This window comes from Gamsiella multidivaricata, assembly GCF_025024155.1.
Source record: "Gamsiella multidivaricata strain RSA 2152 chromosome Unknown BC939scaffold_80, whole genome shotgun sequence".
NCBI lineage: Eukaryota > Fungi > Mortierellomycota > Mortierellomycetes > Mortierellales > Mortierellaceae > Gamsiella > Gamsiella multidivaricata.
In genome coordinates, this window is record NW_026251788.1 from 61,234 (window position 1) to 86,702 (window position 25,469).

General features: G+C 49.9%; 10 protein-coding genes across 10 annotated transcripts; 9 read left to right on the top strand and 1 right to left on the bottom strand.

Annotated features, from left to right (window-relative positions):
* The first annotated feature begins 711 nt into the window (after positions 1-711).
* On the top strand, positions 712-2,625 carry BC939DRAFT_463954 (ribosomal protein L6e-domain-containing protein). The gene is made up of 3 exons (XM_051557308.1): positions 712-732; positions 1,454-1,912; positions 2,065-2,625. Exons 1-3 carry the CDS (start codon positions 721-723, stop codon positions 2,308-2,310), a joined length of 717 nt encoding a protein of 238 aa, XP_051408114.1. The 5' UTR covers positions 712-720; the 3' UTR covers positions 2,311-2,625.
* Positions 2,626-2,690: 65 nt separating this feature from the next.
* On the top strand, positions 2,691-5,846 carry BC939DRAFT_506834 (uncharacterized protein; the record flags this gene model as incomplete). Its single annotated transcript, XM_051560834.1, has 3 exons — positions 2,691-3,781; positions 3,904-4,550; positions 4,636-5,846. The coding sequence occupies 3 exons, from the start codon at positions 2,691-2,693 to the stop codon at positions 5,844-5,846; spliced, it is 2,949 nt and encodes a 982-aa protein (XP_051408115.1).
* Positions 5,847-6,652: 806 nt separating this feature from the next.
* BC939DRAFT_401851 (transmembrane amino acid transporter protein-domain-containing protein) lies at positions 6,653-8,562 on the top strand (the record flags this gene model as incomplete). The annotated part of the gene is made up of 4 exons (XM_051552637.1): positions 6,653-7,113; positions 7,205-7,441; positions 7,544-7,836; positions 7,934-8,562. 4 exons carry the CDS (start codon positions 6,653-6,655, stop codon positions 8,560-8,562), a joined length of 1,620 nt encoding a protein of 539 aa, XP_051408116.1.
* A 178-nt stretch (positions 8,563-8,740) lies between these two features.
* BC939DRAFT_506836 (uncharacterized protein) lies at positions 8,741-10,654 on the bottom strand (the record flags this gene model as incomplete). Its single annotated transcript, XM_051560835.1, has 2 exons — positions 8,741-9,753; positions 9,913-10,654. The coding sequence occupies 2 exons, from the start codon at positions 10,652-10,654 to the stop codon at positions 8,741-8,743; spliced, it is 1,755 nt and encodes a 584-aa protein (XP_051408117.1).
* A 9-nt stretch (positions 10,655-10,663) lies between these two features.
* On the top strand, positions 10,664-12,593 carry BC939DRAFT_463961 (uncharacterized protein). The gene has a single exon (XM_051557309.1). The coding sequence runs from the start codon at positions 10,775-10,777 to the stop codon at positions 12,551-12,553; it is 1,779 nt and encodes a 592-aa protein (XP_051408118.1). The 5' UTR covers positions 10,664-10,774; the 3' UTR covers positions 12,554-12,593.
* Positions 12,594-12,670: 77 nt separating this feature from the next.
* Positions 12,671-14,630, top strand: BC939DRAFT_463963 (uncharacterized protein). The gene is made up of 2 exons (XM_051557310.1): positions 12,671-12,759; positions 13,064-14,630. Exon 2 carries the CDS (start codon positions 13,135-13,137, stop codon positions 14,494-14,496), a length of 1,362 nt encoding a protein of 453 aa, XP_051408119.1. The 5' UTR covers positions 12,671-12,759; positions 13,064-13,134; the 3' UTR covers positions 14,497-14,630.
* Positions 14,631-16,073: 1,443 nt separating this feature from the next.
* BC939DRAFT_463966 (SURF4 family-domain-containing protein) lies at positions 16,074-17,708 on the top strand. Its single transcript, XM_051557311.1, has 4 exons — positions 16,074-16,198; positions 16,335-16,526; positions 16,614-16,781; positions 16,956-17,708. The coding sequence occupies exons 2-4, from the start codon at positions 16,467-16,469 to the stop codon at positions 17,556-17,558; spliced, it is 831 nt and encodes a 276-aa protein (XP_051408120.1). The 5' UTR covers positions 16,074-16,198; positions 16,335-16,466; the 3' UTR covers positions 17,559-17,708.
* Positions 17,694-18,543, top strand: BC939DRAFT_463971 (DNA-directed RNA polymerase III subunit C19). Its single transcript, XM_051557312.1, has 3 exons — positions 17,694-17,870; positions 17,997-18,094; positions 18,201-18,543. The coding sequence occupies exons 1-3, from the start codon at positions 17,802-17,804 to the stop codon at positions 18,409-18,411; spliced, it is 378 nt and encodes a 125-aa protein (XP_051408121.1). The 5' UTR covers positions 17,694-17,801; the 3' UTR covers positions 18,412-18,543.
* A 1,316-nt stretch (positions 18,544-19,859) lies between these two features.
* On the top strand, positions 19,860-22,992 carry BC939DRAFT_415438 (uncharacterized protein). Its single transcript, XM_051552997.1, has 9 exons — positions 19,860-19,937; positions 20,062-20,303; positions 20,436-20,594; positions 20,729-21,074; positions 21,182-21,343; positions 21,431-21,631; positions 21,733-21,939; positions 22,032-22,670; positions 22,780-22,992. Exons 1-9 carry the CDS (start codon positions 19,908-19,910, stop codon positions 22,942-22,944), a joined length of 2,151 nt encoding a protein of 716 aa, XP_051408122.1. The 5' UTR covers positions 19,860-19,907; the 3' UTR covers positions 22,945-22,992.
* A 223-nt stretch (positions 22,993-23,215) lies between these two features.
* BC939DRAFT_506842 (S-adenosyl-L-methionine-dependent methyltransferase) lies at positions 23,216-25,110 on the top strand (the record flags this gene model as incomplete). Its single annotated transcript, XM_051560836.1, has 7 exons — positions 23,216-23,345; positions 23,547-23,612; positions 23,733-23,824; positions 23,986-24,270; positions 24,409-24,574; positions 24,712-24,787; positions 24,930-25,110. The coding sequence occupies 7 exons, from the start codon at positions 23,216-23,218 to the stop codon at positions 25,108-25,110; spliced, it is 996 nt and encodes a 331-aa protein (XP_051408123.1).
* Between the last annotated feature and the right edge of the window lie 359 nt (positions 25,111-25,469).

A 25,469-nucleotide genomic window follows, 5' to 3' on the forward strand; every position in this document is an offset into this window, starting at 1 on the left:
TACTGATGTACTCTCTTTATTTCGAAATTCCGCATTCTCAATTAGCGGCAGTTCACCAATTATGTAGGTTGAAGACCTTATTTCAGTCTCCAGTGTATGCAGCCCACCCGAGTTCCTTCTTTCGTCTCATTCAAATGTACGGTCACAATGTCACTCGAGAGTGCTCGGGGAACAAAGGGCACATCCACATATCCACATGAGGGGATATAGCCAGAAACAACATCCAATGGATTCAACAGGAGCGACATACACAGACAAACCATCCATCGGCATATCCCATCGATCCGTCCATTGCTTCCTGAAAAACCGACTCAAATCGATCTCGGGGGACCGCACCCATCTTTCAGGAGATTTTTTCATGGCATCTTTATTTTGTACAGGAGACATGCACCCATAAGCTCATGATCGACTATTCGAAAGGTGATGTCGTGAGGAGTAGGCGCCGGTAGCCGAAACCAACATAGGCATTAACAGCGAGGGCTATGCATTCTCTATGTCTCTATGTCGCCAGCGGAGGTGTGACTTTGTGCAGGCACGATGCATCACCTCGCTTTGGACTCTATCAATAACTCTGTAGCCCAACACTGCACTTCAGGAGCTATTTCGCCTTACAGGATTTGTTCAACACTGAGTGAGAGGCCTCAGTACAACTGTGCTAAACCACTATCCACTAACACTTGTCTTTGTTGTGTCGTGTTTTCCTTTGAATAGATATCAGAAATGGTTCACAAGGTACTGGCAACAGTGATATAGCGGATCCCACTATAAGCAGTGGTTCTGAGGGAATATACAGTGATCCTGGGCATCCTCAGGAAATTATCGACAACTTTCGTTATCGCAAGGAATGACAGCTATACAACAACTGCGTTGGATTGTCCACCAAACAACAGCAACACAACGGAACGCGGAATATAATGTTTGTGCCGGCATCAGCAACTGTGATGTGTTTTGGGATGGAGGGATGGCGACAATAGAGATCTGGCATCGTACGTTCCGCCGACTGCAGCGGAAATCTCAATCGCAGCCTTCATGCACATACCGTAACCGCAAAGGGAAAGCAATGTGCGGGTGCGATCTTTTTGAGACGGAGTAGGATGGTCAGCCAGCGATCGGTGTCAAGCGTCAACTTTTCGCGGAGAGCGGTGGCAAACAACAGCGAGAACGACTAATGAATACCGGAAACGACTGCGAAGGCCGGTTGCTTGCACATAGAGAACTTGTGGACTTGGGGACGGATAACGTCCCATAAGCACGACATATAGCAGAGGGCACAGCACCACACCATAGGTCAGAGAATCAGTACCATTGGCAAATTACAGGATAGCATCATAGGAAGCAGGACAACACAAAGAGAGCAGGGCATATGAACCTGGGACACGGAGTTTACAGGAGCTACAGATGGCTATGGATATTAACCGAACGATACCTACGATTCTGCTTATACTCTTCGTAGCCCCGCAACTCCCTCTTGACTGCTGGCGTCGCCAAGTACAGCCGCTCTCAGGTCTATGCCAAGCGTGCCTTGTACAAGCGCAAGCCCGCTGGCATTGTTAATGCTGCCCCCGCTGCCGCCAACAAGACTGTCGAGGTCAAGGGTGCCAAGAACGGTGGCTCCCGTGTCATTGCTGCCTCCAAGGCTCCTCGCTTCTATGCTGCTGAGGACGTCGCTGTCCCCAAGAAGCACCGCAAGCACGCTGGCACTGCCAAGCTCCGCAGTACCATTGTCCCCGGTACCGTCCTCATCCTCTTGGCCGGTCGCTACCGCGGCAAGCGCGTTGTTTTCTTGAAGCAGCTCGAGTCTGGCTTGTTGCTCGTTTCTGGCCCATTCAAGGTCAACGGCGTCCCCCTCAAGCGTGTGAACCAGGCCTACGTCATTGCCACCTCCACCAAGGTTGACATTGATGCCTCCAAGGTACGAATTATTTTATGTTGAAACTGGTGTTTTAAATGAACATAGGAATTTATGCCCCTTTTGCGGTGAAGCAGGAATGCTGGGACAGAAAGAAGCGGACGATGTGAGCAATGGAAGACTAATACTGATTTTTTTTTATCATCACTAAACAGATTGATGCTCAGTTGAACGATGCCTACTTTGCCCGCCCCAAGGCTACCAAGAAGGCCGCTACTGAGGAGGCTTTCTTCGAGGGCGAGAAGAAGAAGGAGCCCCTTGCTGAGAACAAGGTCGCTCTCCAGAAGTCGACCGACAAGGTCATCCTTGAAGCTATCAACAAGGTCGAGCACCTCCGCCAGTACTTGTCTGCCAAGTTCTCCCTCTCCAAGGGCCAGGCCCCCCATGCCCTCAAGTTCTAAGCGGGTTGCAGACTATCGAAAAACAAAACAACATTGCTTCTTGTGATTAAAGGATGAGTGAACCCATTTCTTTCTTCCAACGATATCCATTTCTCTTGTGCCTAGTCTACTTTATTATTTATTTCATGAAGTAACAACACACAGATCAATGAATATGCTACCTCTGGTGAAGGGAATGAGAGGAGATAGGGGAAAGAACTAAGGAAGCAGAAGGGGAATGAGGTTTTTTCCTCCTAAGGGGGTGGGCGGAATGAAGGACGAGAACATATCTCAGCTTTACACCTCCATATCTTCGTGTGATCTTTCTCCTCCCTTTCTGCATTCTGCCTTTTCTCTATCCTCATCTGCAACACCCTTACGCGTTATACTCGATCGACAACATGAGGTGGTTCTCAAGATCGAAGCCGCGTCTATACATCCCAGGCGTACTGACGCTCTTCCAACTTGCGTCTGCAATCAGCGTTACACAGAATTCCAATAACGCCGGCGCCATCGCTTTCGGCCATGAAGACTACTCAGCAGACGCCATCATGGATGCGCCCCGCCGATCCATCTACAGTAGCGATCAGTACAACACCATGCTGAATCCTGTCTGCGGCTTGGACAAAGAACTAGAATTAGACCGCGACAACGATTCGAACGCAGAGCTTAGGCTACTTCGGAACCCCAAATGGGACGCAGATCTGAATGCCCCTATCGAAAGTCTGAAAAAGTGGACGACGGATCCCAAGAACCCTTCGAGGCAGAGACGGGATCGAGAGCCCTCGGACGCCAACAATGTTTGGCATGATGTGCAATCGATCCAAGATTCTTGCACGATTGCGTCCAGGGTCGAGGGTCCGATCCCGTACAACGTGGTCAAGGCTTGCTTGGATGCCGATTTCGGCTTTCCGGATTATTTGCGTGAGGATACAGTGGCGACGATCAAGAAACTGATATCGAGTTTTTATGTCTTTGAGGACTTGGCAGCGAACCCTCCGAGTGTCGAGGGGTTGAGTTTCTTGTCGGTTGATTTTGCGAAAGAGATGGATCAGTTGCTGGAACAGAGCCGCAAGTCTCTGTCGTCTGCCACCGCAAGCGACATTGACGGAGAAGAGGGGAACAAGCTGCAAAAGGAGGATGGGAGCCAGGGAACCGGAGGAAGCGCTAGATCGCATCCGATGACACATCGCGAGTTCCACGACGGTCTCTCACGGATTATGAGCAAGGCACGCGACGCACACCTGTCGTATGATGCGGATTGCTTCCGCGCGTTCCGTTTCCAGCACGGGTTCTTTATGAACCACGTCGTACGGAATGACAAGACGGTGCTGAAGGTCCACTCGGTGACGCCGTACTTTCAGGAGTTGAATGGCATCGAGGAGGACATTCTCGACTGTGAGGTTGTGACCATTGCCGGGAAGGACGCTGCGGAGTACATACAAGAGTGGGCGGATGCCCGCGTATCCATGTCCAAAGACGCGAATATCAGGTATTCATGGACCTTGAGCTTTTTTTTTTTTTTTTTTTTTTTGATTGTTGTTGTTGCTAGATTGACGCGCGTGTAACACGCTCGCATGATGGCTCACAAAAAACCCTACGAACTGTTGATAGATTTAACGCAGCACTGGTGACACCCCAGTACCGATCTGGCACTGTCGACTTTTTTATTCCTGGCAAATTCAGCGAGCGGTTCGTACTCCCGGAAGAAGAATCTCTCGCATTTACGCTTGATTGTCCCGGTCGTTCGGCCACAGACCTGCTGGAGGTCGATGCTCGATGGGTCGGATTCTATAAGCATGATGTGACAAGGACTTACGAGGATATGCAATCGTACTATAATGCAAACTGCATCAAGTCCCCAGAGGAAGGCATTGGTTACTGGTACGAACGGTCAAGACTCGAAAAGAAGCAAAATCCAGAGCAAAGGCGTATCGAAAAGCTCAAGTCTAAGCTACATGACCTGATAAACCAATCAGCAGCTTCTACCACGGTCGCAGCAGCGCCTGCTGAGACTCTTGCTCCTCCTGCGCCAACGACGGGGACAGACTATACACCTCCTACTGAACATCCGGAGCCGTCGAAGGATGCACTCAAACAAGTGGATGAGATTATGTCTATGCTGGACATGATCACGTCCGAGCAGCTTCCTGCCGTCAAATTTTACGACGACTATGGTGGACGTCTTAGTGAACTGAACATGAAAGCCAGTGAAGCTTTGTTTATAGAGCTATACAGGGGCCAATATGGTATTTCTGCCTGTAAGTCTCTCTCTCTTTCTTTCTCTTTTCTTTTATTTATTGTAAGGATAATCGTCTAACTTGAACTGCCCTATGCATCATGTAGTGCTGTTGGCCGACGGCAAGACCGGAGTGATCACCGTCCGGACTGAGAGCTCGACCATCAAGGGACAACCTTACTCGCGTGTACATCCAGCCTGGGCTGGTTCCCTGATCGAAGCCATCAACGTCCTCCGACCGCGCGCCGAGAACCTGATCCTCGATCTCAGCCATAATACGGGCGGATATGTCTGTCTAGGCCTGACCATGGTCCAGCTCTTCTTCCCGGACCGACCTCGCCTTGTGACCAATATCCGGCTCTCTCCATTGGGCACTCAGATGATGACCGCAGGCGCAATGGGCATAGGCCACTTTATCAGCGCATATGGCGAACCTGTCGTTGCAACGTATCAAGATGAGTACTTTTTGCGTTCAACCTCGCATCCGCACCGCAACCTGACGTTTACGGACTACCTCTCGGATCGGTGTGCGATTGCGGACTATTATGTGTTGGATGTCGATCCTATAGAGGAAGCCAAGCGAAAACGTGCTCCCGTGTTCCCCGCCAGGGACCAGGATGGTTCGAACAAGAGGGTGTATTATCCATGGAACCCTGAGAACATTGTTATCCTGACGGACGGATATTGTGGCTCGAGCTGTGCGTTGATCTCGAATGTGATGCATACCAATTTCCAAGTGAAGACGGTAGTGATCGGCGGCAGGACACCATCGTCGACCTCGGATCTGATGAGCTACTCGACCTTCCCGGGCCTGCAGGTGATTGATGATCGGTTTATCTTTAACGAGATGGAAAATGTCCGATCGAGGTTGATGTCTGCTTCGGCGTTGGCGAAGTTGGAAAGAGGAAGAGCTGCAGAGACAGGAGGCAAGCAGAGGCGATTTGCATTGAAGAGACGTAACGGTCCCAAAACCGAGGACGAGGACGAGGACGAGGACAACGACGCAGAGTTGCTTTATCCGCTGGACTTTGCGCACAAGAGTCGATTGAGGCTAACCTGGCGGCAAATCTATAACACTGGGCCGGAAATCAATGTGTTCAAGTACATAGCTGAGAACAGGACGTATGAGCCGGCGTGGGAGGAGGTTGACCGATGGAATGAGTATAGCTTGATCCCGGCGTCTGTGCGCATTGATTACACAGACCACAATGTGCATTCGATCGGCGCGATCTGGGAAGACACGCGCAATGCGGTCTGGGGCACAGCGCCTATGCAGGGCCAGGAGGATGGCCAGGAGGATCCCAGGGAGAGGCAGTAGGAGGTCGCCGATAGTACTGCATGCGATATGAGAAGCGTGTTTCGTAGCTCGGTTGCCACTAATTTCAATTAGGCCTAGTAAACAAAAAGAGAAAAAAACGATGTAAGACACGTTAAAAAAATAAGCCTGGTATGTCCCCGGCGTATGTGTTCGTCATAGTCCAAACCAAAGGCATTTCTTCTCCCCCCAGACTGAGAGTCCTTTACAGCTTCACTTTTCACATCCTCCAACCATTGCTTGCAACTAATATTCTTTCCTAAATAATATCCAGCATGGATCCATCGCCACCACACCCGCAGTCTTCGGCATCCTCGCCCGAGCTACAGGAAACGCAACCGCAGGCATCGGCCACAACAGCCAGCAACCCTCTGCTCACCGAACTAAGCGCCGACGAAAGCAATCTCAACCGCTCGAACTCCACACGACGACTCCAGGAGAGTCTCTCCAGACAGACTCCATCCGACAATACGGCCCCGGCTCCTGACAAGGAGCAACTACATGCTATCATCGGTCAACATCTTGCCGTAAACCCGACTATCTCAAAGGCACCTTCGATTCCTGAACCCCCATCACCTGCGCCTCATCCGTTCGATATCACCCCTAATGTCCAAGCGCCTGCTGTCAACAGGATTTCTACACAAGCCGAGCCTTCCAGTGCAGCTCATGACAGGGTTCCATCACCCTCCTCGTTCGCCGCCTATACGGTGCCCACCTATACGAACGAAGCGATTGGTCCAGATCGCAATTCGAGAGCACTGTCGACAAGCGAGGATACGCCTTCACATTTCGGACTCCTTGGCGCGGATATGTCGAACGACGTGTACAAATGGCATGAAAAAGAAGCCCGTCAACAGGTCAACCGTGCACAAACCTACCATGCGCCCCAACCTTCCGTTGGATCCGCCAATATCTCACACATCAAGGCGCCAGGTGGATTCCGCCGACATTTCTTACAGCACGATGCAGCGGCGCGTGGGGATCCTGCGCCACATATCCCCACAAAGTCGTTTATTGACTTCTTGGGGCTGTTTAATATGTATGAATTTGAACATTTTGCGGGAGAGAACTTTCGACAGACACCGAGGCGGTCGATTGTGGTGCCGAAGGATCTGGAGAGGCGGAGGAAGAGTTTCGTGGAGGCTGAGGAGACAGGGGAGGGGTTGAAGTATTTCAGGCAGGGGCAGGAAATTGAGGAGGATGAGACCGTGATCGAGGAGCCTGAGGAACAGATCTCGTTCTCGAAAGCCGTGGGTATGTTGTTCAAAACGTGAGTCCAGGCAAACTTATCTGATCTTTTTTTTTTTGATGTGGTTGTGCAAAAAGATCACAGCTGATAACGATTGTATGATGTGAGACAGGTTCATTGCGAGTGGCATCCTGTTCTTGCCCAACGCGTTCAAGAACGGCGGTATCTTGTTTTCGTCCCTAGTCATGACCCTGATCGCAGTTCTGTGTCTACACTCGTTCCTGTTGCTGGTCAAGTGTCGTGAGCTGCAACCGGGCTCCTATGGCGAGATCGGCGGACACCTTTACGGCCGCTGGATGCGGTACATTGTCCTCTTTGCCATCGCCATCTCTCAGTTTGGTTTCTGCTGGTAAAGCTGTCAAAGTCTCTATTTTTTTATTTTTTTGGAGAAGCAGGGCTATCATCGTTCTCATTCACGAACCAACGTCCCTTGTTATTTCATGTTCTGTAGCGGATACTGTATCTTTTTCGCACAGCAGTTTGCGATCGTGGTCGACAGTCTTGGAGGAGCCGAGCTGGATAAGATCGTCTGGATCGCTATCTTTTTCGTCATCTTGGTGCCCTTCACTCTCATCCGTAACATCTCGAAGCTCGGATTTAGTACGCTGATTGCGGACCTGTGTATTATTGTCGGATTGATCTACTTGTATGCGTACGATATCAAGCAGCTGGTCATCCACAGAGACTCTCCCTTGCCACTGCAGCTATTCAACAGCAAGGACTTTGGACTCTTTATTGGCACAGGTATGAACACGATCCCTCACTCGCATGCAGACAATGAAGCTAAAGTGGATATATGTATCTATCGTCCACTCATACAAACTACGCCCTGTTCTTATAGCTGTGTTCTCGTACGAGGGCATCGGAATGGTGATCCCAATCTGCGGTAGTATGAAGGACCCAAGGCAGTTCCCACGGGCACTGACGATTGTCCTCACAGTTGTCTGCGTGCTCCTCGTCAGTTTCGGTGCCTTGGGTTACGCAGCCTACGGCGCAAACGTCCAGACCATCGTCCTTGACGACCTACCCCGTGAAACCGGCGGCGAAAAGGCCGGCAAGAACGCCATCCAATTGTTGTACATCATCGCAATCTTCCTCACCACGCCCCTGATGCTCTTCCCTTGCATCCGTATTATCGAGCACATGGTCTTCAGGGCCGCGGGTACGGGGCCACGAACCAAGGCCAGGCTGATAAAGGAAAACATTGTCCGGATCATCATCGACTTTGCGGTCGCGGCCGTTGCCTATGCGGGTTACACTAAGCTGGATATCTTTATCTCGTTCGTGGGATCCTTTGCCTGTGCACCGTTGCTCTTCATCTTCCCGCCCCTGTTCCATTTCAAGGCCTTTCCCAACCAGCCAATCTGGCGCAAGGTCAGCGATATTGTGCTCATCCTCTTTGGATTCCTCGTGTTTTTCTATACCCTTGTTATCACGATTCAAAGCTTTTCAAACAGCAGTGAGCATTGAGTAGGCAGGCACACAAGTTAATTATCAAAGTGCTATTATATTTATATTTATATGTATAAATCGACTATTATTTATTTCCTCCAGAATTGCCTGTTCAATAAAACCGTTGTTATGTACAAAAAAAAAAAAAAAAAAAGGGAAAGAAAAGAAGAATGCTGGAGAGAAAAGATTATATGCATCAGCGGTTTTCCCAATAATCCTCGCCTTCATCGTCGGCCTCGATCGTACCACCGTACCGCCCATCCTCGTTGATCGCCTGTGCATCGCCTTCACCCAGATCCAAGCTTGCAGCGTCCTGGAAGTCCCGTTGGTTCTCAAGTCTCAGATGGATGTTGTGCAGATCCGCCTCCTGGTCCTCACTCATGGCCGCAATCTCCCTCTCTGGATCCAACAAAGGGTCCCAATCATCATCATCACCATCGTCCTCGTCCCGGCCCTTTCCTGCACCTGCATCACGATCGCTTCTTGAGGACGATCGCTTGGATCTGGATGAACGTCGGTCCGAACCCGAGGTCTCATCGGCCGCTCTTCGGATATCTTCCGCGATCGAACGTCTTCGTTTCGAGGCTTCCTCAGGCAGTCGTGGAAGTGGTGTGGAGGTCCCGCTGGGGGACATGGAGCTGAGATTGCCGAAGCTGCTATCCTCATCCTCGAGTTCCTCCTCATCCCAATCATGCACTATAGGATCCTCCTTTGGTAGGGCGACATCGCTCTCGTTATCTGAATTGCCGCCACGTAGCACCCGCTCATCGGAATCATCCTCTTCGCTGTCAATAGCGTCCTGCTGATCCTGTCCGAGCGTAGCAGAGCCTTGGTCGGAGGTGGAGGCACGACGGGCTTCTTCTCTGATCTTTTCAGATTCCGCGTTGTCGAGGAATTGGATCTTGACGGGTCGTTGGACGCCCTTCTTGGCGGCGGCGGGATTGGTGGTGTTGGTAGTGTTGGTAGTGTTGGTGGTGTTGGTGGTGTTGGTGGTGTTGGTGGTGTTGGCGGTGTTGGTGGCGACACTGTTTCGTCTTTGGGAGGCGCCGCTGTGGGGTGAGGATATGAAGAGCGAGGACGATCTGGAGGAGGATGGGTGCTCGGGGTGAGTGGGATGGTGATTGCTGTTGTTGCTCCTTTTGCTTTCCCGGAGGGGGCTGATGCTATCACCACTGCGCCTATCGACGTCCATGGCGATGCCTTCCATGGCTACGTCAAGGACAAAATATAAAGTAAAATAAAATAAATAATGTATATATATACATAAAAGGATGTTAGATGCGGTGTGAGACAAGGTCAGCTAGTTACATCACGATGCGACACTGGATCGTTTTCCGTTCCAAAGGACCTTAAATGTTTCTACATTACCCTTTGAAGATTTGGGCTTTAGGGAGCTCTCCGTATAGACCGCGGCCGACCCCGGATACTTGGAGGAGAGCGCGGGCGTGGGTGAATGTTCCTCATCCGAAATATCGATGGCCAGTGCGGCCGAGGACGAATCCACGGGCTCTCCATATATGGTCTTTGCCTCAGGCTCGTCCATGTACACGGGGGCACATTGACTCGTGTGCGGGATCAGATCCGCGATAGACCTTCTCCTGGTCATGGAACGTGATCTGGACCCGGACCTCGACCTCGACCTCGGTGGCGAGTGAGACTGTGGCCGTGCTCGACTCGGTGGCCGATTGTTGTTGTTATTGTTGTTGTTGTTGATGTTGCTGCTGTTGCTCTCTGGTTGGATGACCGGTTCCAGCTGAGAGTAGTCCGAGGCTGTAGGTTCGTTCTCTGAGGCACCAGAGGCATATCGGACCCGCTTGGGTGCAGGTGGCGAAGTAGGGGCTGTCGCGAGGGGGACTCTGTCGGACATGTCGACCTTGTCCTCGAGGTTGTGGGAGTCGTCCATGATGAGATAGTCCGACTGGAGGACGGCGCTGCTTGGGGCCATGGCGTTGGGATCGTTGTTGTCGACGAACTCTGGTTCGAGGGCGGCGAGGGAGCGTTTTTGGTAACCGCGGGTGAGCAGGACCTCGGGGGCGGGCTCTGGGTCGTTGGTCGTGGTCTGGAGGGAGGCATGGTCGAAGGAGACCGTGTCGAGAGGAGGGGTATCCATCGGGAAGTCAAGAAAAAAAGAGAGGTTGTATTCTTGTTGAGGACCGAGAAAAAAAAAAAAAAAAAAAGGGTGTGAAGTGGTGCGTGTGAAGAGTGGGTGTAGGAAAAACGTATGTAGAAAATGGAGGGTGTAGGAGAATGGGGGAAGAGAGTGTGGAGCAAGAGACAGAAAGCGAAACCATACGCGGGGCAGCAGACTCCAGACTCTGGTTCGTTCATTTACAGAGATATATTCAGTTACAGAGGCCCTTTATTCCATCCCCCAGGCACACACCTGGGCCCTGTGTCTCGACCAGCTTCAAGATCAGTTGTCTGCATAGTCCCCATGGTATTGCCGGACCAGACTCAGGAGGATCAAGTTCAGGTTCAGGTTCAGGGTCAGATTCAGGACCAGGACCAGAGCTGCAATGGCACTCTGGATCAGCATCACCATGAGAACTCAGCTAGTCAGCAACTCATCGGCCAGGTGGTCCACGCACGCAAGTGCTACAAGCGCTTCTTCTTTATCGATCTGCGGATAAGCGACCAGCTCAAGTGCACCGTCATCTTCCGCTCGGATGACGACCGCCAGAATCTCCCTCAAAGCCTTTCGGATCTTGAGTTGATTTCGCGTTGGAAGAAGATCAGGCGTGGCGATACGATCACCCTGCGGGTCTTTGAGGCGTCCGAGGACGAGATTACCAAAAGGGACCATCCCGTTTATCAGGCAGCGGACTTTGCAGTAGTCAAAGCATGGTCTGGCGATATCCCCTTTGTATCTGAGCCTGCCATGGGCTTCAAGGAGTCAACCTCACCGCAAGTACCGCCTGATCCGCCATCAGTCAACACTACTAAGAATCATACCGTCGACAGCTCTCAGCCTTCCCAGCAGGATTCGTGGAAGAATTATTGCAAGTTCTGGATCAATTCGCAACGGTGTCTGAAGAAGGACTGTCAAAAGGAACATCCAGAGGGTGAGGAATATATTATGATCCAGGAGATGTGGGTCAGTGAACGTACTAAGATAAGGAAGGAGCGATCAAAGCTGGAGGACGACCCACACTCGACGTCTTCCAAGGTCCCGCATTCACAGCGCGCATACATCTTTTGTCGATGGCTCGTCAACAAATTTGGCAAGGACCTCCTCAACTCTGGATCAGGAGTCTTGGATGTCGCGGGCGGCAAAGGCGAGATCTCATTGTTCTTGACCCACATGTTTGGCATTCGCTCGACTGTCGTGGAGCCTAACGTGCGTAGGGATAAGCCCTATCAACGCAGGAACCTGATGCACGTCATTCGGAAGCAATTGGACATCGAGGCCGGTGGCGACGGTCAGTTTTACAAGCGACACGCAGCGTCATCGTCGTCGTCGTTGCTCTCAGATGGCCATAATACAGGAGTCAACCCAGCTTTTTTAGAGAAAGAGGGTTTCAATGGTGATAATCAAGACGGCTATGAGGAGGACAAGGACGTGAAAAAGCGGATAGAGACTAGTGATTCAACGCTAGAGAAAAAGGAACAACGGCGACTCAAGAAATTGCAGCAGGCACAGTTTGTGGTGCCACGACTGTGCACACTGCTGGACGATAGGTTTGCGATAGACCATGGCAGTGTCCTTGAGAGCGCTTCGATTATCATTGGGATGCATCCAGACCAAGCGACGGAGCCGATTGTAGACATGGCTCTGAAGCACCATAAACCGTTTGCGGTGGTGCCCTGTTGTGTCTTTGCGCATGAGAATCCACACCGACGACTGTCGACGGGAGGAGAGGTCAACACGACGCTGGAGTTTATTCAATATCTGATGGAGAAGAGGACCGCTGAGGAGAGTGTGGGAGAGATGCAGAAGGAGTTCCTGCCGTTTGACGGGATGAATATCGTGGTGTATAGCCGGGGTGGGCTGTTCCGCCAGCCTGGATAACTTCATAACTAGATATTAACTTTGAGAATACACTTATCGCATTTCATATTTCATTGCCCGGGTTGTCTTTTTTCGTTGAAGGAAAAAGAAAACAGAGCTGCCTTCGTCATCATCCGCAACTCTTCCCTCTTCTCCACCCGGTGACGTCCCATCCCAGCAACGACACCCCGAATCGCGACCCCGAGGAAATATAATTCCAAACGCAGGTACGAATGAGTGCCCTTCTTCGCGCATGCCCTTGTCTGCTTGTCCGCAGCGATCCTCCCCCCTCTCCATCCTTCTCTTTGCTTGGAGCAAGGCGGGCTCCGATTGCCCTCATCGTCCCTTGGGAGCATCATCATCATCATCAGCTACAACAGCAGCTACAGCTACAACAGCAGCAGTAACAACAGGAACAATAACAATAACAGCCGGCCCTTACAGATGACCTCTGTCACGGTCTGCCCTAAAGTGCTGCCTGGCTCTGTGTCGCATGGTTGCACTGTTCACTGACGGTTGCCTTTCTACCAGATCTACTTGTACAGGACGATACCACTTCCCACCACCAGCTCGCCTAGTCCCATCCCGTCTATACTCAACCGATGACACACCCATCATATGACGAGGACGCAACCGTCCCCACGACCACGGAAGTCAACGAAGTCAACGCTGCCATCGTTGCCGCCGTTGCTGCTGGGGAAAGCACATCGGCCTTTACAACAGAAGCTTCTGCCCACCTTGGTCTGAACTCTATCGAGAACCTGGACACATCCGCTATTGAATCCATTGTCACCGCTACACCCGGACACAAGCGACCTGCAGAGGACGACGCGGATAACATCAAGGATAGTGTCAAGCTTCGCAGGTTGCAGGAAGAGGTCAACAACAACGCGATCGCAGCTGCAGGGATCTTGTCCAGTGGTTCTAGCCTCAGCAACCATACCAGCGGCCACAGCAGCAACCACAGTAGCAACCACAACAGCAACCCCAGCAGCCCTGGTCAATCTGTTGCCGTCGACACTGAAATAACAGTGACCAGCGCCTCGGAGCAGACCACTTCGACCTCCGTAGCAGTTTCAGCGGCTAATGCGCAGTCAACAGCAACATCGACACAGACGCACACTCACACATCTGCTCAAGTTGTGGTACAGGAGGCCCTTGCCGCGACCGCTGCCACGACGCATTTGACGGCCACATCGCACTCGAGTATCATGGCGGACCTGGAGCGGATGCAGCAGATCGCCAAGATTGATCCAGCGCAACTCGCGTCGTATTCGACTAACCCCAACAATCAAGCGACGCTGGAGCAGCTTACCTCGAGCGCATTGGCCAATGTCCTCGCACAGGCACCACTTGCTGTTGCTAGCCTTCAAAGCAACCTTCAGCTTCAGCATGAGCATGAGCAGCAGCACGAGCAGCAGAAGGATGCGGTCCAAGGAATCCTCGCAGCTGCATCTGCAGAGACGGAGAACGCTCCAGGCAATGACACTGGATCGTCTCATGAGGACGAGATTCTGAACGGAAAGCGGGCGAACAATCGCAATATGACCAATGATGAGCGGAGACAGCGCCGGTTGTTGAGGAATAGGATGGCGGCCAAGGAGTGTCGCAAGAAGAAGAAGGCCTACGTGAACGAGCTTCAGGACACGTGCACGCGACTGCAGGAGGAGAACGCGAGATTGTACAAAGAAGTCGAGGAGCTCAATGCAAAGTTGACGCTGGGAGCGATGCGTATTGATGAGAATATGCGTTTGATTAAGGAGGTCGAGGAGCTTAACGCAAAGCTGACATTGGGAGTGATGGCCGGCACTACTGCCCCGACACACGATGCAGCCCACGACGCGATTGCGGCTGTAGCGCAAGCATCATCCAAGCCGGAAGACGTCGCGACCGAGGGACAGGCAGCGGGATCGCAGGCGCAGGACAGTCAGGATCGTCAGTCAGGAGTAGGAACCAGTGCTTAAAATATGGAGTCTCTTTTTTACGCTTCCCCTCTTCCCCTCTTCCCCTCTATTGATCGTCTTGCTCAGTTGCAGGGAATAGTAGCATGCGACACTCTTTTTTATGTTTTGTCGAATAAAGCATCGTATGTAAAAAATTCAATACGGTGCGTGAGAGCAATTGAAGGAACATGGAGGATGATGCTGCTGCTGATGATAATGATGATGATGATGATAGTGGAGATGGCATTAAGGCCAAGCGAATCACGAGAACGGGGATGGGGATGTGCCCTGAGAGAGCTTTTAAACACGGGTTTTGTTTATTGCGTGCTTTGCTTAGACTCTGGATTGTGCAGATAAGGGTCTAGTCTCGGGCGCCGATGCTCATGGGAGCAGAAGCAAAAAAACCCTATCCAAGGGTCCAATACCAAGGGCTGGCTCTTCAGCCGTCTCGCCATGAGAACATGCTGAACGCGCTGGAGAGATCCTATTGGACAAAGTAGAGCATAGAGAGACCCTGAGGAAGGGGGGGGGATTCTTGAAAGAGACTCTTTTCGTTTTTTTGGAAACATCAGCGTGTTTGGTATGGTACAGGTACAAGTGCAGATTATATACGGAGACAGGGAAGAGAAGTGATTTGAAAACGGGTTTGAATTTGAAATGATGCACTTGGACTATGTAAGAGTGGTCCTTTTTTTGAGAGCCATTGTGCTACATCATGCCAAATGAGAGAGGAGACGAAGGGCGGACGGACGGGCTGCCGAGACTCTAATGAGCATTGTCATCCAAGTTCTCACGAGCAAAGGGATAGAAAAGTTGGTTGTGTTTATCGATTAGTCAATGGAATCAATGGCCTCCTCCCCCCTACTCATAGGGCTTGTACTCGTAGGGAGCGCGCTATTGCAGGAGCTTTGTTTGTTGCCTGACACCCTGTCGAGTAACCGGTCTTCGGCTTGCATATAGCCGAAGATGTAGGTGTGAAGTGATAGATGGGCTTTAAAGAGGAGGGATCATGATATATAAGAAAGAGGGTTGATAAATTCGACGATAAAAAAGAAGGAAACGCGAGATAAAACGCGAGATGGAGATCGATAAAGAGATAGAGAGAGGGAGAGAGAGATGTATGGTTGCTTGGTTGCTTGGTTGCTTGGTTGTTCATTCGGGTCTAGTTTGGGCGCCGGGTTTGTTGTGTTGTAGGGGCGACGGCGGGGATCCCTGGGATACGGGTGTGGATCTCTGAGGAGCGGGTTGCTCTTGTCGTCCGTCAGACCCCCTTCTTTTTATGCACTGTTCGCGCTTGTCTCAGCAGGGGGAACAATTGACCAACCAATTGAGCAGCCAAACAAACAAACAAACACCGGAGACACACTCAACCACAGACCTTCGCAGCAGAGCGGGTGTGGCGTGTGTGTTGCTTAACGTTGCTTAACGAAGGAGGAAGGACGAAGGAATGCAGAGGAGAGGGCGGGTGTGGGTGTGGGCGTGGGTGTGTATGCAATGCAATCAATACACAGTGCTAATCATTAATGGGGGAGGATACTGCAAATGAGAGGCGAGCACGTCCTTGCTGTATGCGGTGCAGACACCGTCCCTCCGCTCCCTCTTTCTTTCTTTCTTTCTTTCTTTCTTTCTTTTGTTCGTCTTGTTACTTTCTCTTTCTTTCTTCTCTCTCACCTCCCCTTCCCTTCCCTTTCCTTCTTTCTCCTCCACTCTTTCACTCCCAAAGGTACATGCAGTAGCTGGACGGAACTCGCTTTCTTTTGCAGAACCAGGAATCAGCACCCACCTCTACCTGGACAATGCTGGACCAGAACTAATCCTCTCCTTTCTTTCTTCCTCATCCTCATTCTCTTCTGAACCAGGTCCTCCTCACTGTCTCGTTCACGGAGCCGTCTTTTTTTATTCGCACGCAGCCTCTCTTACTCTGCAGAAACAATCGACTTAAACGCTCTATTATAAATTGGCACCACCGCCCGACTACATCTATTATTACAATGGAATCCCTACAGGAGTACTCCCGCAAGTTCGAGGACATCATTGACAGCATTGGCCAAGTAAGTCGAATATTATCTCTGCAAGCCCATCGCGATCTCTTCTGGGGGGCACATTGACCGACTGACGGACCGCGTCTTTTTTCTTAGCCCATAAAACCCTACATTCCAGCGATTGCGCGTTTCCTTATCGTCGTGACCTTCCTCGAGGATGCCCTCCGTATCACGACCCAGTTCAGCGACCAGCTGTTCTACCTCGAGCGCAGTCGTCGCTTTCCATGGGGCCTCAGCCATATCTTCTTGCTCACCAACGTCTTGGTAAGTGCGCCCTATTTCATTGCTGAAGGACCATCGACAAAGTACCACTGCTGGGTTATGCCCGTCTTTTCACATGTGACCAAAGAAATCCTCCTTTCTAACGTCAATTGTCCTGTTTCGATCGCGTCTTTGTGTCTTTTGTGTCTTTTGTGTCCTTTGTGTATGGTTACATAGACCATGTTGAGCTGCTCCGTCATGGTGATTGCAAGGAAACACACGGAATACGCAGCAGCGGCCCTCTTCGGAGTCGTGATCACGCAGGCACTCGGCTACGGTTTGATCTTCGACGCCAGCTTCTTCCTCCGCAACCTCTCCGTGATCGGTGGCCTGTTGATGGTTGTTTCGGACAGTCTGAGCAAACGCAAGCAGCTCTTTGCGGGATTGCCCTCCATCACCGAGAACAACAAGCGCACGTACTTCCAACTCGCTGGCCGAGTGCTCCTCATCTTCTTGTTCATCGGCTTTGCTCGCCCTGGATCCTCTCTCCATGGATCCTGGTCCTTGACCCGTGTCATTGGATCCGTCATCGGCTTTATCGCCTGTGTGATGATTGCGCTCGGATTCAAGGCCAAATGGTCGGCCATGTTCCTGGTCCTCTTCTTGTCCATCTTCAACATTGTCGTCAACAACTGGTGGTCCGTCGATAACGCCCACATGCAGAAGGATTTCCTCAAGTACGACTTTTTCCAGACGCTATCGATCATGGGCGGTCTCTTGCTCCTGGTCACAATTGGACCTGGCGGTATGAGCATGGACGAGAAGAAGAAGGCCTTCTAAGCATATGTGTCTATATTTGTTTGTGTGTCTTTTTTGTATTTTGCAGCTGCTCCATTTCAAAGAACCACCCATTTTTTGTCTCCGAAAATAAATTCCACTCTGTCTAGGCAAAAAAAAAAAAAAACTTCAGCCACACATTTTTTTTTTTTTGTTGTTGAGATGAGCATGTCTGTAGCTTCATTCTCCATTCACTTGTGCTCGCCCATACATCCTACCCACCCATCCACCTACTGATTGTATAATATGTCTGCCCCAAAGGTTGCTCGCATGGATGAAGACCCCATCGAGGTCGATACTGGCAAGGTTACCATTGTAAGTTGAAGCGCATTCAAGAGCCTGATTGACTGAGCGTTTCATGCACAGAGTCAACTACAGAACTTGCTGAACGAAGGTCGTCTTGAAGTCCCTCTAACGGCTGCCTCCAACAATATCAAATAGGTCCCAGGAACAATGACGGAGCCCCAATGCGCTACTTTTTGTTTACAGGACGAAGACCACACTCTTGGAAACGCACTCCGCTGGACCCTCATGAAAAAGTATGTACCGGACCAGGTTGGCAGGCAACTGCAGTGATACGCATGGATCGCGCCCCCATATTAGCTCCAATTAACCCCCCTCCTTCGCTCCCTCTTTCGGATGTAGCCCTGAAGTCGATTTCGCATCATATTCGATCCCACATCCCTCAGAAGCAAGGACCAACGTCAGGATCCAAACCACAGACAGGACGACTGCAGTGGAGGCTATGTTCAAGGGTTTGGACGATCTGACAGATATCTGCAGTCATGTCATCCAGACCTTCCAGACAGAGCTTGCCAAGGGAGAGTTCGAGTACGACGAGGAGAGCGCCTTCTAGAGCAGATCAGGCTGGAATGACCGATACTCCAAGATCCGGATATAGGAAGAGCTGTAATAATAAGAACAGCAGGACCAATAGCGAACATCATCATCACACCACACATTGTAATAAAGCATCGAATTAAGCATATAACGGTACCATGGATGTGGAAGCTCAGCAGAGTACAGAACCATTCAGGCTCAAATACGTCACAGAACGCATCCCTGCACACTCCTCCGACCAACTTGAGCAGGCGATCCGTTATGAGTCTGTACTCCGTATCCCTGGCTCTTCTCGCGTCCCACTTATGCTTTTTGAATCGGTTATTGCCGTTGTAGAACTCATTCAGTTGTCTCTCTATTTTCTCCAACTCCATAGCATAGCTCGCAAAGCTGGCTCCCTCACCGCGCAGCGGTTGCAGCTTGGTCTCAATGTTGCTCTTGGATTCTATCCCGTCCCCTTGCATAATTTTTTTTTTGCTCTTCCAACCATCTTCTGTGCTTGAACGTGGGCTGGTGCACAACTTTCTGCTCCACTGCGAGATTGTAATAGGTGGGAGGAACAGGAGTAGGGGTTGTATCCTCGGAAGAGCTGACCATGTGGACATCATCATCCTTTCTTCCAGGCCCCGTTGTCGTACTGGCAGGAGCATCGATCTTTGGTAGCAACGCGCTGGTTCCGACTACACAGGCTTGATCGAGATCGAGATCGAGACTCAGGACTTGATTTGGTCCGGCGCACATCCCCAAAGGTCGTTGACATCATGCTGGGTTCTTCACAATGTTTCGGACCTCGGTCAAGTAAAAATCTACTGGCCCCGACTGTGGATGTAATTCGAAGGGGCAAGACATTCTGCGAGAGTCGTGTGTATCTGACTGATTGCAGCTCTTTTAACTTGAAAGCCGATAGATGAAGGCTGAAACTCTCTGCCTGAATTGAACCTCGGTGAACATAGACGCGTCCCTCGTAAGTCTTAGGATCGAAGTTGGCCTACCGAATGGATTGAACGTATTCTCGCATCATGCTCAGGTCCATCACGGACGTCGAATCATTGTAATCGCTCGGCCCTTTTGCGCGGCTCACACCTGCCGACGTTCGAAAGCGTCTCTGTGATAAAGAGTGCAGGAGCCCTCTACCCAAGTCAATCGATTTGGTCACCCGGGGCGGGAATGGTGTTCTTGTTCACAAAGTCCACCAGTGCTAGCCCCTGAAGCCTTTTCTTCAGCGCAGCGTTTTGCCAAAACAACGTACCGAGCTCGCTCAGAGAATGACATGAGAGGCTACTCCGTGTTCGTTAGCGGGGCTGTCTGACGATAACTCTTGCTGGACTGGATCGCTGAGACGCCTTGGTAAGTATAGGTCAACCGAGGGCAGCAATTGCTTAAAATGGTAATTGTATAGTCTTCACGTGATGTAGGCCAGTTGTATTAGAGCTGACGTAGTTTTGGCAATGCGCGCATCCTTCATCCATCTACTCCTCTCGCGGGCCCCTGTTGCTCATAATCATAGTCAGCATGGAAAAGAGATCAACTCAACCACCCAAGGCATGACTTTACCCTGCATTTTTGCTATTAGTATCCTATGCCTTGCTGTCACTCAGTCGCTTTGGACACCCTTCTAATCAGCATTTTTTTTTTTTTTTTTTTTTTGTTTTTGCATACCACACAGATCAAGAACAAGAATGCCGCGCCGGTGCAGATCTCGGCCGAGCAGATTCTGCGCGAGGCCAAGGAGAGACAGGAGGTCGCTATCAATGTCCCAAAGCAGAAAATCCATGATCATGAGGAACTCATGGAGTACAGGGGAAGGAAGCGCAAGGAGTTTGAGGATCGTATCCAGCGGAGTCGACTTCATATTGGAGAGTGGCTCAAGTATGCTACATGGGAGGAGAGTCAGGATGAGCTGCAAAGGTATGGACGGCTGTCTCTGGATACTGTTAATTCAACTTTGGAACGGAACCTTTGCATTGGGGGAGAGGATATATGTATCGGGCAACTGACTCGAATTTACGTTGTTTTTTTTTTTTTTTCGATCACCCGTAGAGCTCGTTCAGTGTACGAGCGTGCATTGCAGGTGGATAGCCAGAACTCGACATTGTACCTGAAATACGTCGAGATGGAAATGAAGCACAAAAACATTGCTCTGGCGCGTAATCTCTTTGACAGGATAGTCACTATCTTGCCGCGTCGAGATCAGTTCTGGTAACGTATTTGAGTTTTTTTCTGGACATGCCTTAAAGATCCGCTAACCAAGGGATCGAGCGACTCTTTGTTATTATATTAATATCGCATTTTCATTTATTTATTTATTTATTCCCATGATCCTGTTGTTATAGGCTGAAATACACCTATATGGAGGAGATGTTGGAAGAAGTCGCTCGCGCCCGTCAGATTTTTGAGCGCTGGATGCAGTGGGAACCAGAGGAGGAAGCATGGATGGCATATGTCAAGTTTGAAAAGCGGTACAAGGAGCTGGACCGCGCACGAGCTGTCTACGAACGATTCGTTCATATCCATCCGGACCCCAAGAACTGGATCAAATGGGCCGAATTCGAGGAACGGGAAGGCTCAACTGAGAAGGCGCGAGATATCTTTACGAGAGCCATTGAGGTTATGGGTGAAGAACTGATGGAGCAGCGTCTGTTTATTGCGTTTGCGAAATTCGAGACTAGGCAAAAGGAGGTACGGACTAGGAGACAAAGGATCGAGATCTTCAGTATCCGCTTGCAAAGACATGTATTGACTCTTCTTTCTTTCTTTCTTTCCTTTTTTCTTTTTTGGCATTATAGACTGAAAGGGCACGCGTCATTTACAAGTATGCACTGGATCGCATCTCTCGCTCTAAATCTCAGGCGCTCTACAATCAATATGTGCAATTCGAGAAGCAGTATGGTGATAAGGACGGGATCGAGGATGTTGTTGTTGGCAAGCGACGGCTTCAGTATGAGGCAGTAAGTTATCAACAGCGAGGGCAGCCCGTCAACAATCTTATTGTTTCAGCAGATGCTAATCATATACCCGGTTATTTGTTTGCTTAGGATTTGGCAATTAATCTGAAGAACTACGACACTTGGTTCGACTATGGAAAGCTGGAGGAGAGCACAGGCGACGTGGATCGGGTTCGGGAGGTATATGAGCGAGCTATCGCGCAAATACCGCCAGCACAGGAGAAGCGTCTTTGGAGACGATACATCTATCTCTGGATCAAATACGCCTTGTTCGAGGAACTGGAAACAAAAGTATGTTCTGGAAACCCGTAAATGCCATAGCATGTGGAAGCAGCATTCGTTTGGATTATTCCAGGGGAAAAAGTCGCTAATCGGATCATGATTCGTTTTAGGATTATGAACGCACGAGACAGGTCTATAAGAGCTGCCTTCAGCTTATTCCTCACAAGGTGTTTACGTTTGCCAAGATCTGGCTGCTCTACGCCAAGTTTGAGATTCGACAGCTGGACCTTGCAGCAGCGCGCAAAACCTTGGGAATGGCTTTGGGCATGTGCCCCAAGGACAGGCTGTTCAAAGGATATATCGAATTGGAGTTGGAGGTGAGCGATATTATCATCGGACTGGCTACATTTTTTCTAGAATGTTCTTCTGGCACGCGATTCTGATACCTCGTATTTATATTATGAATTAGCTACGTGACATCTCGAGAGCGAGGGCACTGTATGCGAAATACTTGGAATGGTCGCCATCGAACTGTGCCGCATGGATCAAATTTGCAGAGCTCGAAAGCGAACTGCAGGATACAGAGCGTGCGAGAGCCATCTTTGATCTTGCAATTGCTCAGCCAGAATTGGACATGCCCGAGATCCTTTGGAAGGCTTGTATTGATTTTGAGGTGGGCGAGGAAGAATGGGGCAATGCACGATCGTTATACAGGCAATTGTTGGAGAGGACAGCTCATGTCAAGGTCTGGATCAGTTGGGCTCATTTTGAGGCGAGTGTTCCTGAAGAGGGTCAGGCTGCCGTGGCTCGGGAGGTGTTCAAGAAGGGTTGCCAGAAAATGAAGGAGCAAGGATTGAAGGAAGAACGTGTGATCCTGTTGGAGGCATGGAAGGAGTTTGAGCAGGCACAAGGAACAGCAGAGACACTCCAGACTGTGCAGGACCTTATGCCGAAGATGGTCAAGAAGCGCCGACAGATTGAGACTGCAGACGGGGCAATGGCAGGATCGTCACAATGGGAGGAGTACTACGATTATATCTTCCCAGACGATCAGGCGGAGAAGCCCAACTTCAAGCTGCTCAGCAAGGCACACGAGTGGAAAGCAAGGGTAAGTTCGATGGAGTGCAATGGTGTGGTTGGAAATCGGAAAGAAAAAAAAAAAAACGGCTACTGAGGAATATTCTATTGACCATCATAATCTTGTGCTCCTGTTTTAGATGGAAAGGGAAAAGGCCGAGAGAGCGGCGGCGGCAGCGGCAGCAGCAGAAGCAGCAGAAACAGCAGCAACAGCGCAGGCAGCAGAAGGATCTGCAGAAGAGGCCGATGGTGCAGGCCCTGGCTCTTCTCCGGAAGCACAAGAGTCTGGCAATTCGTCTGCATAATAAACAAAGCAGTCATTTTGCCGCTATTTCATCTATGATTGTTTGTGGCACCGCTCGTCTCGAAGTGTGTTCGTTCCTTGATTGCGACCATTGTCTGTTGCACCTTCATTTGCAGAAAAAAAAAAAGAAAAAGAAAAAACTTCACTTGACGTTCTTTAAAGCGGTCATTGAAGGATATCAAAGAACAGGACGGAGCTGAAAACAGAGAAACTCTTATTGAACAAGAACAACCACATAGCCAGGACCTGACACATTCGACATCGACATCAGCATGTCCATTGTACGACCCGTCTTACAGTCGCTGCCAAAGTTGCCTGCAGCAGGACTCTGGCCCACTCTGTTCAAAGTGTCAAGAGCACGCGGCCAGATGCGAGTGTCTGTCATGACTGAGGAGCTTGCGGGTATGTTGTGAACAGGATGAACGTTGGTGCGTGTGCGTGTGCGCGCGCGGGTGGAGGGTTTGTTTGCATTCCAGGTCGTATTCTTGCATTTTCTCCCTTCCTCCCTACACACGTACACACAGACACACAGACACACACACATACGAACATGGCGAGCACTGAACTTAGACGTGTATGTATGTGTTTTTTTTTTCTTTTTAGATCAGACGGCAAAGAGGATAGGTATCCAAGACCATCCGAATCGATCTGTCCTTGAGATCTTTCCAGGTACACTATGTCGATTTTTTTTTTTCGATTTTTTTTTTTTTTTTTTTTTTTATATTGTGAAGAGATTGGTGCTGATCCAGAAACTTTTTTCCATTCTCTGTTTGGTCCGCTGTATGATAGGTCCAGGACAGCTCACGCGGTCGATGGCATTGGCAGGTGCGAAGAAGGTGGTGACCGTGGAGAATGGAGAGGCATACCAAAAGTCATTGAAGGTACGGAGGGAAGGGGTCGATTCTGATCTTACGAGGACTTGAGAGCATGTCTTTTTGTTGTTGTTGTTGTTGTTTTTGATGTTTGTTGTTGATGTTGTTGATATTGTTGTTGAAGCGGGTTTGCTAACGACTCTGGGGGGAATCGCGATCATGGCAAGTAGTCCCTTATAGACGAATCTGGCGGGCGGATCCAGAACTTTGCTCTGAACCCGTCCTCGGATCCGTTTGAAGAAATCATGGACCCTACGAAGGCGGTCTTCCCGGATCTGGAACCTCAGCCGTGGGATAAGGTCCATACGGATCTGGTGATTGTGGGCTCGATCCCGAATTCGTCGTTGGGGGAGAAGGTGGTGCAGGATCTGTTGATTGCGTCAATAGGACGGATGGGGATCTTTAGGATGGGACGCGTGGAGATGTATATGTTCTGTTTCAAGGATGCAGTCAAGGTAAAACAACGCCGGAAGCTGGAAGCCAAAGCAGCTGTTGCTTTTTTTTTTATGGCAACGATAACGATGCCATTGTGCTAATTATGTTCGATTTCATGTTGCGATATCCGGGATGGGAAATTTTTTCGTATGGAATAGAGACTCAAGGCGGAGCCAGGGGAGCCAGCGAGGAACAGGGTGACGATTCTAGCGGAGGCGGCTGCAGAGATCATGCCGATCTCGCGTCCGGGATCGCATCATTTTCATCTGCCGTTTGATTATGAGCTCCTGCATATTGTCCCACATGAGAAACCCAAGATGGAAAGTAATGTTTTGTTTTATCTTGCAGAGGGAGGAAAGTGGGGGGAAAAAGCCTCTGTGTTGTTGGAATGAGAAGGCTGTGTATTGACGCGATTTTTTTTGATTTTTTTTTTAATGCACCTCTTTCTTCTGCAACCATAGCGTCGACGGAAATAATGGATTTCTGTCTGAGGAGTCTTTTCACGAACAAGTCGCACGCGCTTAACAAAGTGATCAAGTAAATGTGCCAACTTTTTTTTTTTTTTTTTTTTTATATATAAAAAAAGGAATCCTTCCTATGGCTATATGACCATTCTTTTAACTAATGTTTCCTGTGTGATTTTTTTTTCTTTTTTCAATTGTATGACCAATAACAATAGATTACTGGGACCAGGCGCAGATATTCTTCTGGGCCGACTGAGTTTCGACCACAACATTAAGATCAAGCATATGACATTGGAGCAGCTGAACGAGGTCGCGCTCAAGTTTGAGCAGTGGCCACTTCGACCGACGGTTCTGTATGATGATATGATCATGACTGAGACTAAGCGGAAGCGATAGGTCCCGTCCCTCCCTCCCCTCCCCTCCATCGAAGACGCAAGCAAGCATGCATGCGTTATTTTATTTGATTTCATTTCTTTTCATTGGCATTTTCAGAAAAAAATAAAAATAAAAAAAGTCCTCTTCATCGCTAATACGGATGTGGAAGGAAACAGGTGTGGTAGGAAGTGAGTTCGTGTTTAGAAAAAAGTGTTTATGAAGGTATAGAGACGCGTAGCTACTATCTATACCAAGTATATAAGCAAAGAAGGGTAGGTGTGTATCTTGCTTGGTTCCTGCGGGTAGACGTGCATACTTTCAACTTTTACGAGCTGTAAAAATATATATATATATATGTGTTCACGCCGGGTAGGAAGATG